Raw genomic sequence first — 14666 nt, forward strand, 5'->3', positions numbered from 1 at the left:
ATTAATATAGAAGTATATATTTTTTGCTTTATCTGCTTGTGAAGTTTTGAGTGTGTGGAAAACCAAATCATCAACAACAAAACCCACCTTGTAGACTGATTATAACCCTAAACGCCTCTTTTTTTAAGTAAGCTCTGTGTCCAATGTGGGGCTTGAACTCACAACCCTGAGTTCAAGAGTCGCATACTCTACTGACTGAGCCAGCCAGCGCCTCTAAAAAGCCTCTTTTCACCAGGGTCAGGGATGGAAAATTTTATCCTATGCCATGGTTTTTTTAGGGGTGTTTTCTTTTTTTTTTTTTTTTTTCTTTTGTCTCGAAAAAAGACCTAAGTAAATCAAACGGGTTACAGAACCATTGTTTTGGTAACTTTACCATGCCTAATGGTCTAAACAGTCTGACTGGTGCTTCCAGTATTGCTCATCCATTTATCACTTTGTGCCTTTATTCACTGCCACGTGAGCTCCACTGGCCTTTTACGTGCTTCCTGACTGGAAGAAGTCTCTGCGTGTCTTGGTTAAGTTAAAGAGTGGCTCTGGGGTCTGTTGGCACTCTGGCCTCAAGAAAAGAAGAAAGCATTTGTGAGCTCTGTGTTGCTTTGGTAGAACCCCTTGCCCTTTTTTCTATCTCCTTCCGCAAATTAGGAATGTGTTTTCTGAGCCAAGGGATTGGAAGGAATAAATAACAACCAGCAAAGTAATGACATCACCTCTTTCACTGGGTGCACTGGGTATCATTGTCTCTTTCAGAGACTGATTAAGAGTAGCTCCATGGGGCGCCTGGGTGGCTCAGTTGGTTGAGCGTCCGACTTCAGCTCAGGTCGTGATCTCGCGGTCTGTGAGTTCGAGCCCCGTGTCGGGCTCTGTGCTGACGGCTCAGAGCCTGGAGCCTGCTTCAGATTCTGTGTCTCCCTCTCTCTCTGCCCCTCCCCCACTCACACTCTGTCTGTCTCTCTCAAAAAGTAAACATTAAAAAAAAAAAAAGAGTAACTCCATCCCCGGGACACCTGGGTGACTCAGTCGGTTAAGCAGCTGACTCTTGATGTCGTTGATGTCGGTTTGGGTCCTGATCTCACGGTCTTGAGATCAAGCCCTGTGTCAGGCTCAGTACAGACAGTGCAGAGCCTGCTTGGGATTCTCTGTCTCCCTCTCTCTCTCTCTCTCTCTCTCTCTCTCTCTCTCTCTCTCTCTCTGCCCCTCCACTGCTCGCACTCTCAATCTCTCAAAATAAACAAACATTACAAAAAAAAAGAGTAGCTCCATCGCAAGTGAAGGATCACCCCCTTCTGCTTTTATGTACAACTAAAGGTTATATTGGAGGTAGTGTATTTAAAATCAACTTGAGGCTTTTTCTCATTTGAAAAATTCAGATCTTAGGAACATTAAGTGAAACGTGGCTCTGTTGAATATCACTTTCTATCAGTGCTGGTATTTTCCCCTTGCATCCGGAATTCTCTCTCACTTGTTACGTCTATTCCTGGTGCATGTTTCCAGGCAGAATTACAGTGCTCACCCCGTCTCTTCCATTGGCCTTGGTACTCCCTCTTCCCTAATAATGTTTTTACTGTTCTAAGAGATCTTCGTCTCAGAATTGTCTTTGTGTCTGGCTCAGTGTCTTTCCTCTCTACTTCATTTTTCTGCCCTGTCCTTGTGTCTGTGCTTGAGTTATAGACGAAGATGCTGCTGCACTCCCTGAGTGTAGGGCACTCCTCCTGTACAGGGCAAGAGGTCTGCTCCTAGCTGTGTTGAATCTTGATTTGGCAACTGACTTTACAGCCCCAGTGAAGGAGCCCTGAGCCCTCTAATCTCATGGCCGATGCACTCCCTTCTGATACCTTTTCTCCAGTAGGACATACATTTGTGGTTGGAATCCTTTTTTATAGAGAGCCGCTCAGCTTTTCTGAGATGCAGCTGGGCCACCCGAGAACAGGGTCACCTTCCCACTGCTCTCTGATTGGCTGACGGGTCAGAGGTTAATGCTTCACGCTTACTTGCTACTGAAAAAGAAAAGGTGGCAGGCACAATTAAAATCAATCACTGAAACCAAAAGTTATGTTTAAACATTGCTTTTATCTTCTGCCTGGAAAAGTTATGACTGTGCTCGACAAAGTCACTGCCAAGGGTTGGGACCTAGAACTTAAACTGTTTATGCAAGTTCATTATTGTTTTGATTTTGATTTTCCTGAAGGAAATCATTGTAAATAGTTACATTCTCCGAAGCACTCCTGCAATAATAAACATAAACACAGTATTGCAGTGAAATCAATCCTGCAGTAACCTAAATGCAGTCCCTTGCATCCGAAGTGAAGCAGATGAATGGGTGGATCTGCCCAGAACGGAAGTGGAAAGATCAGGAAGGTTGGGTCTCAGCTCTTGATAGCTCTTCGTTGCTGTGAGCACGGAAGTTGTTAAACGCACCCCTTTGTCGGCTGCGAAGGAAGAGTGACCCCCACCTGTTGGCTGTTTCACAGGCCACTCTGTGAAGCTTCCATCAGAGGACTGGACATGAATGGACTTTGAGCTCTCTGGAAGAGAGGGGCAATGTGAATACAAGGCATTTGTATCCGAAGTGTTGTGATCTATGCTCTCAGGCTTAAATAGCCAGTCTCAGTTTGCAACACTGTTCTGGTCAAGCCAGAGCTCCCTTCTTTAAGAAAATCCTGCTGCTGACTATTCTGGAAAGAAACAAGAACGGATCTCCAAGACACCAGAGGAGCTATAGGAAGAGTTGTGACTAGTTTAACATAGGTACCAATTAATGAATTATCATAACTTCTGAAAAAGCAGTGAGAACTCATCACACCACCTCTTGTTTAAAAGCCTTGTTTTCCACACTATGTCAGAACACAGAGCATGGCATAAAGCAGATGTAAGGAGTTCTCGTATGAATGACTTAATTTCTTCACAGGTCAGAATGGGCTGTTCTGCATTTTAGATGCTGATAATAATAGCTGGCACTTATACTGTACTTAATATGTGCCAGTCTTCAAGGAATTTACACGTATTCGATCGGTGGAGGCTCATAACAGCCCTGTGTGGCAGGTCCTGTCATCATCCCCATTCTACAGATGAGTAAATTAAGGTACCGACGGTGACGCAGCTTGCCTAAGGCCAAACAGCTGCCAAGTGACAGAACCAGTATACGAGCCCCTATAGTCTAGCTGAGTAGAGGTTTGCATTTCTTGACCATCGTCAGCTTCTGTTGCGTCTTGATCACACCACAAAAAATGTAGTGCAATGAATGCTGTTTTCTAGGAAGAGAATGGAGACTACACCTATGTGGAAAGAGTGAAGATACCCTTGGATCATGGGACCTTGTTAATCATGGAAGGAGCTACACAAGCTGACTGGCAGGTGAGAACATGCAAGTGACTTGGATTCACTCCTATGGAGGCAGTGTCCTGACAGCTTGTGATTGTTAATTTCTGTAACAGATGTGGTGAAAAGCAAGGTGCTTTTATTGTGAGCGAGAGGCGGTAGAGTGATGTCATTATCAAGGAGTTTTGATGCTACTGACAATCAGAACGGACCTCTGCGGCAGCAACGTGCAGCAGAACTTCTGTGACAGCAGAAAAGTTCTGCATCTCTTAAGTCCCCATGTAGTAGCCTCTAGACACACACGACTATTCTTCATCTCTTGAAATGTGGCTAGTGTGTGGAAGGACTTAAGTTTGAATAGCATCAGGTAGCCAGTGGCTAGCACATCACCTTGGGCCGCACAGCTCCACGGCTCAGGCCAGACCGTAAAGCAAGGTCATGTTTAAGGTGTGCAGGTTCACGTAAGAGCACTTGGCACAAGAGTGGAATTTCACGCCTGTCTTTGGTCTCAGCCGTTTACATGCTGTTTTAGGAGGTTGGGGGAAATGGCAGGAAGCTGAGAGGAAGAACAGGTAGAAGAGGTGAAAATACTTCACTGCGAGGGCGCTGGCCAATCAGAGCAATGGTGGTGGGGGAAGTGTTCTTCAAAGAAGAAAACCTTTCTCCACAAGACTTCCAAGAGCTCATTGGTACTTACGGGGGTCGCGGGACGGGGGTCCGTCTCCTCATAAATGTGTTTATGTCAGAGTTGTCTGTGTTTCCATTTAGCATCGAGTGCCCAAAGAATACCACTCCAGAGAACCGAGAATAAACCTGACCTTTCGGACAGTTTATCCAGACCCCAGAGGGGCGCGCTGGTGACGGGCGGTCTTTGTGAGGAGCTCTGCTGAGACTGAGCTGAGACTCCCACCCTGAAGAGACTTCCAGAGGCTGGTCCAGCTGATCTCGTGGTGCAGCTGCTTGGAGGGTGAGGGTGTGGGTTGCTTCCCAGCTTGGAGTCCTGTTAAACGACAGCTGGCCTCTCCCATTCACAGTATGCATACTGTGGGGACAGTGCTCCCTGCTCACATCCTGAAATCGTACATGATATGTTCTTTAGGCAAATTAAAAACTGCTGTGGCTGTGCTCACGAGTGATTTTGTCCATAAGCAGTTTTTCTCTTGCCCTCCCTGCTTCACTGGAAGAAACGTGAATGTGCTTTGCCTCCAGAGTAAATCCGCACGTGTTCATTCCTTGTGACTTGGTGAAATAGAGCCACAAATATGTGTCAGCGACTCCGGAGCCCCCGCAGGCCCACAGCTGCTGAGACCCGAGCAGAGGTGGCTTCTCAGAGCTTTGTGGAAGGCTGCCCTGACTCCTCAGCATCTTGGCTTGTGTGCTTTTGTCATGGAAAGCTGCCTGCTCTGGGAGCACTTTATTTAGTTGAGTCTCTTTCCTGGGACACAGACAGGTTACTGGCCTCTGAACAAAGAGTGGAGGCCATGTTCTCTCGCCCAGCCATCTTCAGGCAGCCGCCTGGGTACTTGTCACATGAGAGAAAACTGTCCCTCAAAGGCGGAAGTAGGTGAGTGATGTCATGAGAAATTTAGGCTGAAGAACAGCAAATGTCCTGCTGGTGACAGCTGTCCCACATAGATGAATTTCCCCTAGAGAATAACTTGAGTCATTTGAAGCCAGATAGAAGCGGGAGCCGTCCTACGGGGATAGACTCAGTTACCTAATAGTTGTCTTTACTTTGAGTTCCAGGGGCCCTGTGATGAAAATTTTCTTCTGACTCAGTGCTGTCTTAGACACAAGTTCCCGAGATTCAGCGCTTAGTCCATGATGTCACCAGGTTCCCCAAACAGAACAGAGTGGCTGCCCTTTATTGCATCATAAAGTCACATGTCTTCTTGACCTGTTGACTTAGGAGCACTGTGCCAGACTGATTCCAAACCAAGATATGGAGAGATACTTGAGAGAAAGAAAATGGATGAAAACAGGGCAAGAGAATTAGAGTTTCCCTAGCTGCCTGTGGGGAAAATTTACAGAGCCTTCTTGCTTTTGATCTTGTTTCCAAGATTTATGGCCTCTGTGATTTTGGTGAAGTGCCAAAGGCTGGGCAGGCTCTTCCCCCGAACTCAGATGTAATACCGGGCCTGGCCAGGCCCTGTTCTTTGACAGTCTTTCTGGCTTCTTGCGTTGGGGTTCTCCCCACCCCATTTTTTAAATGTTTCACATGTGGATGGCTCCTTTTTGTAAAAAACACTAAGTGCTTTATAAAATCTGGGCATTATAACGCACTTTTCAGTGAGGGAAATACAAATCACCTTAAAAATAAAATAAAACCTCTGATCCCTAGCTTTTTTCTTTTTTTAAAAAAATTTTTTTTCAACTTTTTTTTTATTTATTTTTGGGACAGAGAGAGACAGAGCATGAACGGGGGAGGGGTAGAGAGAGAGGGAGACACAGAATCGGAAACAGGCTCCAGGCTCTGAGCCATCAGCCCAGAGCCCGACGCGGGGCTCGAACTCATGGACCGCGAGATCATGACCTGGCTGAAGTCGGACGCTTAACCGACTGCGCCACCCAGGCGCCCCCCTAGCTTTTTTCTTAAAAAAAAATTTTTTTTTAATGTTTATTTATTTTGAACAGAGAGAAAGAGCATGAGCAGGGGAGGGGCAGAGAGAGAGGGAGACACAGAATCTGAAGCAGGCTCCAGGCTCAGCTGTCAGCACAGAGCCCGACGCGAGGCTCAAACTCACAGACCGAGAGATCATGACCTGAGCCGAAGTCGGACACTCAACCGACTGAGCCACCCAGGCGCCCCTCCTACCTTTTTTCTTATTAAACAAAATCTGGCCAGGGTGGTACAGCCAGCTTTGGTTTTGAGTTTGATGCATGACATTGGGAAATTCCTCTTCCATTCCCACAAACGAAAGAACTGGCAGATGGTTCCCAGCCTTACGGCATCCCTCCTAATGGGTCATGATCTCCCCTTGCGTCAGCTGCAGATTTGATCTCTTCACTCATCGCTGCCATGTCTGTCAGGGAAATGAATTCCTACTCGACAGCTGACAGCCTGGGCCACCACCTGGGCTTCTTCATCTGAGAGCAGCAGCCTTAACTTTTGCTTGCTGTCCAGTGCTAGAGTGCTAGAACTGCCTTTTGTTTTTTGTTTTTTGTTTTTTTTTTTACCACTAAGATAATGTCCCTTTTGAAATGAGAAGGTAGGTACTTGCCGTAGAGTTAAAGTATAGGGTTTAGGACTGGGACGGGAATTCCAGAACCTGGCAAAGGTTGCTCAGTCACTGTACCAACTTGTTGCTGTATTTTCCTGGCCGTAGATCTTAACTAGGAATTAGGGGGAAAACTACTTTGCCGACATTACTTATAAAGCAAGAGGAAGCAAATGTAACAACATGGCATGAAGAAAAACAGCTTGAGTTTTTTGCTTCCCTTTTTTTGAGCTTTAATAACCTGCTAGGCACTGTCCTGGGAGCTTTTTATACATAATCCCTAATCCTCCCCACGGCCCTGCAAGAAAGACACACTATTTCCATTGTAGAGACCAGGCAGCTGAGCCCCCAAGAAGGGTTAAGTGATTTAATAGGACTTGTAAGCAGCAGAAGCAGAATTCCAACCACAGGTGAATCCTTAAACTGTGTGCTTCTTCCTGTGCCGTCATGAACTTAGGCTGAATAGTTTACTGTGCATCCCTGGGAGCCGGAGCCTCAGGGCTTGCCCCTGCACAGCTGGCCACCCAGCTCGCCCTGGTCCCCTGCTGGCAGAGCTGACTGCCAGGCCACCCTGTTTGTCCTCTGGCATTCCGGTACGTGAAGGCAGGCATCTGTAGCTCATCTCTCTTCACTACTAGCAGCTCCTGGTCAGAAACCGTCCTGCCAACTGGACTAATGATTGGCCATTTAACTAGGGAAGCTCTTTTTGGGGGGACAGAACCCAATTTCTGGCAATTTAGGTAAATTCTCATCCAGCCTTCCTGCCAAGTGACCCAGAACAATGTTTCTTGGTCGTATCCCAGGAAACTCTCTTGAGGTAGATGCATGGTCCCTTCCACTCTTCACTCTAACCTGTGAGTCCAGCTGAGGGCTCTGAATGATGCCCAAACTCAGCATCAGGCTTCTTCATGATGCTTCCCGACAGCCGTACTCCAGTCAGCAGACAGCCCAAAGAAACGGGTCGGGTTGTACACTAAAAATGTCTTGACAGGGGGCTCCCGCCTGGGTGGTTCAGTCAATTAAGTGGCCGACTCTTGGTTTCGGCTCAGGTTGTTATCTCATGGTTTGTGAGTTCAAAGCCCTTGCTGGGCTCTGCGCTGGCAGTGTGGAGCCTGCTTAGGATCCTCTCTCTCTCTCTCTCTCTCTTTCTCTCTGCCCCTCCCCTGCTCATGCTCACGCTCTCTCTCTCTCTCTCTCTCTGCCCCTCCCCTGCTCATGCTCGCTCTCTCTCTCTCTCAAAATAAATAAACTTCAAAAAATAAAAATAAAATATAAAGATGTCTTCACAACAGGCAGCTTGCCTCAGAGCACAGAACTTGCCTCAGAACACTGTACCCCCAGCCTCAGATGGTATCCTTAGTACTGAAATCGCTATCCGCATTGTTGACTAAGCCACTAACTCAAACGGCATTGACTGTTGCTCGTAAGTTCGGATCACGGCTCACAAACCTGACATTTCCTCGTGGTGCTCGCATTCTGCGGCCTCCATGGCTGATATGACCTTGTCCTCGTGCGTGGCAGGTCTCTCTGGGCCTGGTCAGTGTGTGGCACCGTCTCCTGAACTGTGTCATGGCAAACCCCTCAAGAGCTGAGTGGGTTCTGCACTGAGCAGAATGCCCCGGTTGGGGGACTTGAGAGAAGTCCCTGACACATGATGGGTGCCTGCCCTGCTGGGAATATTTCTTTTTTGAATTTTGGCAGCTTTTACTTGGCTGCAGATTATCTAAGACCCGCTTTGCCTTTTCTGGTCATAGTACTTGTAAACTGTTGAATCTAAAGTCTCCATGGCTTTATTTTTCTTAACAATGCCTTCGAAAAAGCCGGATGTTTCAATAGTGATGCATTCTGTTTGTTTAAATCGTAACCTCTACCTGGTTCCACCCACATGCTCTCCTCAGGAGGACTTAGTCTGCAGCTGTCCCCATCGTTCCTCCCCATTATCTCTTTGGAAAGAACTCTCACAGGAGATCCCTGTCAGTTTTGTGCTCCTGGAATCCATTCTTAAATATGGTGATTCCCGTATCTGAGGGTCATTGGGGAAATGGCATCGATGTTTGTTTATTAGAGCAGAACACAGACTGAGGGTGCCTTTTCCAGCTGGCTTAGTTGCTACGCCCATTTAGAACTGCACTTCCAGCCTGTGAACGAACAGAGCCCCATGTTGGGCTATTTTTTTAGTGTTAGAGCTGGGCGAGGAGCCCAGTGTCAGAGAGCCGTGTAGGAAAACAGGACAAGTTAGGCAGGACATTTGTAGCCTGCATCACCAGAAAGATTGCTTTCTTAGATAAGCCGACTCAGAGCCGACCAACGTATGTGTGACAGCGTTGTCATTACAGTTATGTCTGTGCTGTCACTCCCCCTCATCGTACGGGTGATGTCACACCCCCTGAACACCAGGGACGGTCCCTCTTCTCGTGGGCCTCCAGAATTTGTGGGCATGTTCAGGCAGGACCCTGGCCTCTGACCCCACTAGCTTTTAACTCTGGACACAAATTATAAGTTTCTGAATGGGAAGGAAAGTTGAAAGGTGAAACCCAGAAGGGAGTGTGCAGACTGTATGTGTATGTGTGCGTGTATGTGTATATACTGTGTTGGGCCTACTACGTCCCTAATTCTGATTTCTTCCTAAATGCAATCCTAATGAGGTGGTGGTTTTGTTTTTTAACCAGATAGGGAAAAGTGTACCTAGAAGATTGGTCAGATCCTGATACCTGGTGTCCCAGGGTGGGCTGGAAAAGGCCTGCAGGGCTAATTGTCAGCTAGCCTTCTGTGTTGTCTTTGGGCTTCCTCCACCTCGACCCTGGCTCCAGGCATGGGGGGAAGAGCCGCAGTCAATGTCTCCTGGGGCTGGGGCTTTCTTGGTGCCTTCACCTGGAAGCACTGTAGAGATGCCAGGAGGAAGTGTGGGCCAGCATGGGGCTCTCAAGAGGGGCTGGGTGATCAGGTTGCAATTAGCCGCCTACGGCAGGAAAGGCGTGGGCAAACGCACTGTGACAAGCACCTGCCACACAGCGCCTCTGTGATGATCCAGATGCCCCTGGAAAGGCCATCAGGATGCACGCACCCTCCTGCTAGATGTGGCCCGAAGGTTTCCTGCTGCAGCAAGTGGCAGAGACTGTAGGGCTGCCTCGCCCTGAGAAGGCATGCCCCAGGCCCTTCTGCAGGTGCTGTGATGACCAAGTTTGTCCACAACAGTGGCTCTTGTCCTGCCTTTCTTGTCTGTACTTGAGAATGGGCATGGGTGGGGCCCTAGGATGGGAATCCACACCCTCCAAAAACAATTGTGGTTTGAGGGCTGTATCCTCCCTGCCTAAAGAATGTTTCTGGTATGGGTGGATGAAGGATGCCATGGGGATGGGGGGTGCTTCGCAAATTCTGGCCCAGGGGTATTCAGGCTGCAGACCACCCAGGCAGGACTCAGAAGTGTCTTCCTGCACCCTTGTTGGTTAGAGAAAACTCTCCTGGAATGTTTCCTCTGAACTTGTCTAAGAGATTAACCCCCAGTTTCTTCCCTGCACCCTCTCTCTGATAGCTTTTAGTCTCCATTCACCTGCAGTGAAGGGGAAAGGAAGACAGCTAGCCTAGAGGTAGAAATCACGGGGGAGTGTGGGTGTGTGGCTTCCCTCTCACTGCCCTCCCTCTCCCCCAGTCTGCCTCTGCCTGCAGCCTCCTGCCCTGCGCTGGGTGCAGGTGGCCAGAGAGGAGAGCAAGTGAGCTCACATGCACGCCTTGCCCTCCGTCTCCCAGAGTACTCCGAGGCTGTAAGTTAGGAGCTGCTCTCCCCGTTGGACAGATGAGGAAACTAAGTTGCAGAGGTGCTCATCCCAGAGGCACCCAGGGAGTGAGGCAGAACAGGCACGAAGACGTATCAAGTGCGTAGGCCGTTGTTTTTCTACCACTCAGAGGTTCTGTGGCCTTCTCTGAGATTTCTAGCTAAAAGCAGCACCTGGTGACAAGAGGGAACATGGGCACAGACAGCCCAGAAAGTCACAGTGCCCGTTGGGCTCAGCCCTCCGAGGAGTGGTCCTGGCGGTGTCGGTGCCGCACCAGCCAGGTGGCTCGGTTCGTGGCAAGGATCCCTGCTGCAGCTTCAGGGAGCCTCCTCCTGCCGAAAATACTGCGAGCCGAGCTCTGCACCAAGTGCTGAGGGCAACTTCCAGTGAGACCGGCCTGGATCTGGCCTTGCAAAGGGGTGTGCCTCCACTTACAGCGCTGCCTGCAGGGGTGGGGGGAATTAGAGAGCAGCCGCGACACCCCCACTCCTGCCGCAGCCTCCACATCTGTCGGAATTGCCGCCAGAGAGCCTCCGCTTGAGTGTCACTCTCCCCTTTATAGCTGAGACGCCTCGGACCAGTCAGTGAGCCCCCAAGCCTCAGTTCCCTCAGTGGCGCAGCAGACACAGAAGACCACCTCTGCCAGGTCTCGTGAGGGCCGAGATCATGAATGCAACACTCCTGACAGTAGTGTGCTCAGTAATGTAATTGTCTTAAGTAGAACGTTCAGCCCAGCCCTGACCCTGGCGTGGGGTGGCTGCCCAGTGGCCCTGTGGTCCCTCCCTTCCTCTCAGCAGGCTCCCTGGGTGCCCACACCTCTGTTGCAGTCAGCCAGGGGAGGCCCAGAGGCCCTGCTTGGGAGGAGTGGCGACGTGAAATGGTCTGTGAGCGAGGCAGCTGCACTTAAGTGTCTCCTGGGAAGTTCTTTAGACCAAGCTGACGAGAGCTCCCAGATGCCAGAGTGGCCTCCCATCAAGGCTCTGCTCACTCTCTGCAGCCCCACCACATGCTCCCCGGGTGACTGGTCTCCTAATGCACCGTCCCCGGCCCCCAGCCCGATTCCACCACCTCTTCCCCCTGGGGCAGCGTTTGAGCTTTCCCAGCCCAGCGAGCGGGTCACCAACCAGGCCCAGACGCACCCCGCCGGTCACATTGTTATCTTGTCCTCGCTGGCAGTTTCTAAATTCCGTACAGAACGCCTCGGCCTGGAAGATTAAACAAGATTGCCAGTTTGGGATTCTGTTCAAGACTAGGGCTTTTATGTCCACAGATTGTGTATTAGATGCAGTGGGGAGTATATAAAAGGAGGACACAATCCCTTCCATTCCAGATAGAAGTAAGCCGGCAGGGCTTTGAATTTCTTCCTCAGAATTAGTTTTTATTCCTGAAGGAATATGTGTTGTTTGCAAGAAATTGAAAAGAAAAGATAAAAAGAAAAAGGAAAATCATTATTAACTTTACGACCAGAGAGAACAGCTCTTCACGTTTTGCAGTGTATTTTTTCCACATATTTGTATACTTTAAGAAAAAAAGCTTCATACCGAACTCACCATTAGCCTTCCCCTATCTAAGATGAACATTAGTGCATGACATTAATTACTGTTCCATAACATGGTTTTGAATGGCTGCATAGTATTGTATGTGCTTGTGGTATTATGTAACCAGACCCACTATGTTGGATATTTAGATTGTTGTTGGTGTTGGGGTGGTTTTTGCTAGTATTAGTAACTGTTCTATTGGTTTTGGAAATCAGGAGAGTGGATGGTGGGAGGCAGGGTGGTGGTGTAGCTAAGAGCCCAGGATTTGGCCTCATTCAGACCTCAATTCAAATAAAAAAGAACAGGTAACATTTTTATAGAGCCTAAGTATGGTGCCAGGCACTGTATTAAATGCTTTATGTATATTAACTCATGATTTATTAACCCTCACAGCAGCCCATGGACTAGGAACTATTTTTATCCCCATTTAACAATTCAGGAAACAGAAGCACCACCCCTCCACTTACGCTTCTGTCCTGTGGCTAAACCTTTGTGCACATCTATTATTGTTTCTTAGAATACATTCCTAAAAGTGGCGTCCTGGCTGGGATTTGGAAGGCTGTGCATATTTTTAAGGCCTTGAATCTATAATGTAAATGGCTTTCCACAAAGGTTACACCAACTTCTCCTCCTGCCATTGGTGTTGGAGCATATCTGAGCTCATGCTTTGCTTTGAGCACCAGTAATGTGCCAGGCCCTGCACTCAGTATCCTATAGAGCTTCTCTCCCCGAAAGAGAAGCCGTCTGTGCCCTGCACAGAGCAAGCGAGCACTCAGTACATCGTAGCCAGCATTAGCATCAAGGTTATATTTTGTGTCGTTTGTTGAGAAAACATGACACACACCTGGAAAACCTCAGTGACAGTGCAAAACAAGGGGCCCTGACAATGAGTACTGCAGGGCTTGGAGGAGCACGAGATGTAATTTGGGGTGGTGGTCAGGAAGGGCTGCCCAGTGGAGGGGGAGCACTTGCAGGATGGGAAGGAGGACTGTGAATTGACAGCCTGAAGGCTCTTGAGCAGGGGTGGGGGTGCCCTAGGGTTCCTAGGTAGCTTGTGTCCAGGGCTTATCTAGCTGGAGTGTGAGCTGGAGGAGAGACAGTGAGAGAGGCCTGGGAGCCATGGAGGGCTGGGAAAAATTGCATTTACCAGGAGGGAGTGAGAGCATGGGGCCGGAGGTGGGAAGACCTGTGGGGCAGGAGCCCAAGCAGAGAGATTGACGTGTGTGGCCTGGTGGGTACCCCTGGGAGTGGTGAGGAGAAAAGACGTTGGGTTTTCTGGTGCTGATAACACCCTTTCTCGCCATGAGTGCTGAAGCAAAAGAGAAACAGAGGACTCAGCTGTGAGGTCAAAATAGCAGCATTCTTAACTGAGAAAGCTAGATGGGAGACCTTGATGGGCAGACTTCTTGCTACTCCTTCACCAAGTCTAGGGGCACCCTGGGCACTTGGGGCACCCTGTTCGGGAAACAGTACATCAGGCTGTCCCTGCCAGCTGCCACCTCCCCCCACCCTCCCCAAGCCTGCAAGGAAGGAGATTCCCCATTTCCTTCCTCTGAGCTTCCCTATCAGAGAAGTCCCTGCCACCCTCCTGGGGAAAGGAAGGGGGTCAGGAGAAGCGTGGATGCTGCCTTTCCTCATTGCAGTGTGAGGTGAGAGATACTTCCCGTATCCCCTTGCTGCCGTCTTCCCCTCAACCCGGGATGCTCTGGGGGACAGTCCGCCAGGAATCAGCCAGGCAGGGTAGTGCCAAAGGTGTACATTTTGGTGTCATACAGACCTGCTTCTAGAGCAGGCTCCTCCACAGACAGCTGTGTGATCTTCGGCAAGTCTCTTGGCCTGAGTTTTTCCACCTATAAAACAGGATTGTTGTAAGAACTGAGTGTGATGTGTATCTCTAGGGCAACTATTCCCAAATAGTGTATAGATGTGAAGGAGAGTCCTTCACCCCGGGGGTGGGGTGGGCAGGGGCTCGCAGTGGGCTTGGGGCAGATCTCACTGCCAGTGGAGGTAGAATGACTTACGTGTAGACGGGTCTAGGACAAGGCCTCGGGGGCGACAGGCCCAGCATGGCCAAGAGAGACTGGGGTGACGGCTGCTTAGGGGTCTCTGTGGAGGCAGGTGAGAGAGAGTGTGGAAAGGGCCCTGGTTCTGGAGTGTTCCCACAGAGGGATAGTTGGGGGATGAAAGGAGGCAGGGAAAGAGCCAGAGTAGGACCAGCCTAGAGGAAGGAGAGCCTGAGGATGTCCTGTCACAGCACTCCCACATGAAGCCACGGATTCTTCCTACTCTAGCCTGGGAACAACATAGGATAAGAGTGGCCAAGGCAGAGGGTGTCTAAGGTTGAAAGACGAGCAAGGAATCAGGCCTTGGACAGACAGCCTGTGGGTACTGGGCAAGTAGCGTCCAACTGTCAGGAGACTGGGTTCCCGTCCTGTCTCTGGCCCCTGGGCCAAGCCTTTTCCTACCCTTGGCCCCACTTTCCCATCTGCAGAATACAGGGATTGAACCAACAATGTTTTTTATAGCTTTTTGACCAAAGCCCATGGTAAAAAAAAAAAAGTGCGCGCGCGCACACACACACACACACACACACACACACACACACACACACACACTCCCTGTTTAAAAACTAAAGCTTCATGAAACAGTACTTTATTACATGTGTTTACTCTGATGTTTTTTGTTCTGTTGTATATCATTAAAAAATGCTGGTCTTGGGGGCACCTTGGTGGCTCAGTCGGGTAAGCGTCCAACTTTGGCTCAGGTCATGATCTTATGGTTTATGGGTTTGAGCCCCGCATTGGGCTCTGTGCTGACAGCTT

The 14666-nt window shown here is 49.3% G+C and overlaps 1 protein-coding gene across 2 annotated transcripts in view; it reads left to right on the forward strand.

Moving 5' to 3' along the window:
- The window catches only part of ALKBH3 (alkB homolog 3, alpha-ketoglutarate dependent dioxygenase), a 33024-nt gene extending 28577 nt beyond the window's left edge, over window positions 1-4447 (forward strand). For both annotated transcript variants that reach the window (XM_047071883.1, XM_047071884.1), the window contains exons 9-10: window positions 3253-3351; window positions 4084-4447. In XM_047071883.1, coding sequence (XP_046927839.1) covers window positions 3253-3351; window positions 4084-4176 — 192 coding nt within the window. In that variant the 3' untranslated portion in view covers window positions 4177-4447. The remainder of the gene's footprint in view (window positions 1-3252; window positions 3352-4083) is intronic.
- The last annotated feature ends 10219 nt before the right edge of the window (window positions 4448-14666 follow it).

The sequence above is a fragment of the Lynx rufus genome, unplaced genomic scaffold (assembly GCF_022079265.1).
Source record: "Lynx rufus isolate CCGP_SWC_20201006 ecotype Redwood Valley unplaced genomic scaffold, mLynRuf1.p SCAF_9, whole genome shotgun sequence".
NCBI classification, from domain to species: Eukaryota; Metazoa; Chordata; class Mammalia; order Carnivora; family Felidae; genus Lynx; species Lynx rufus.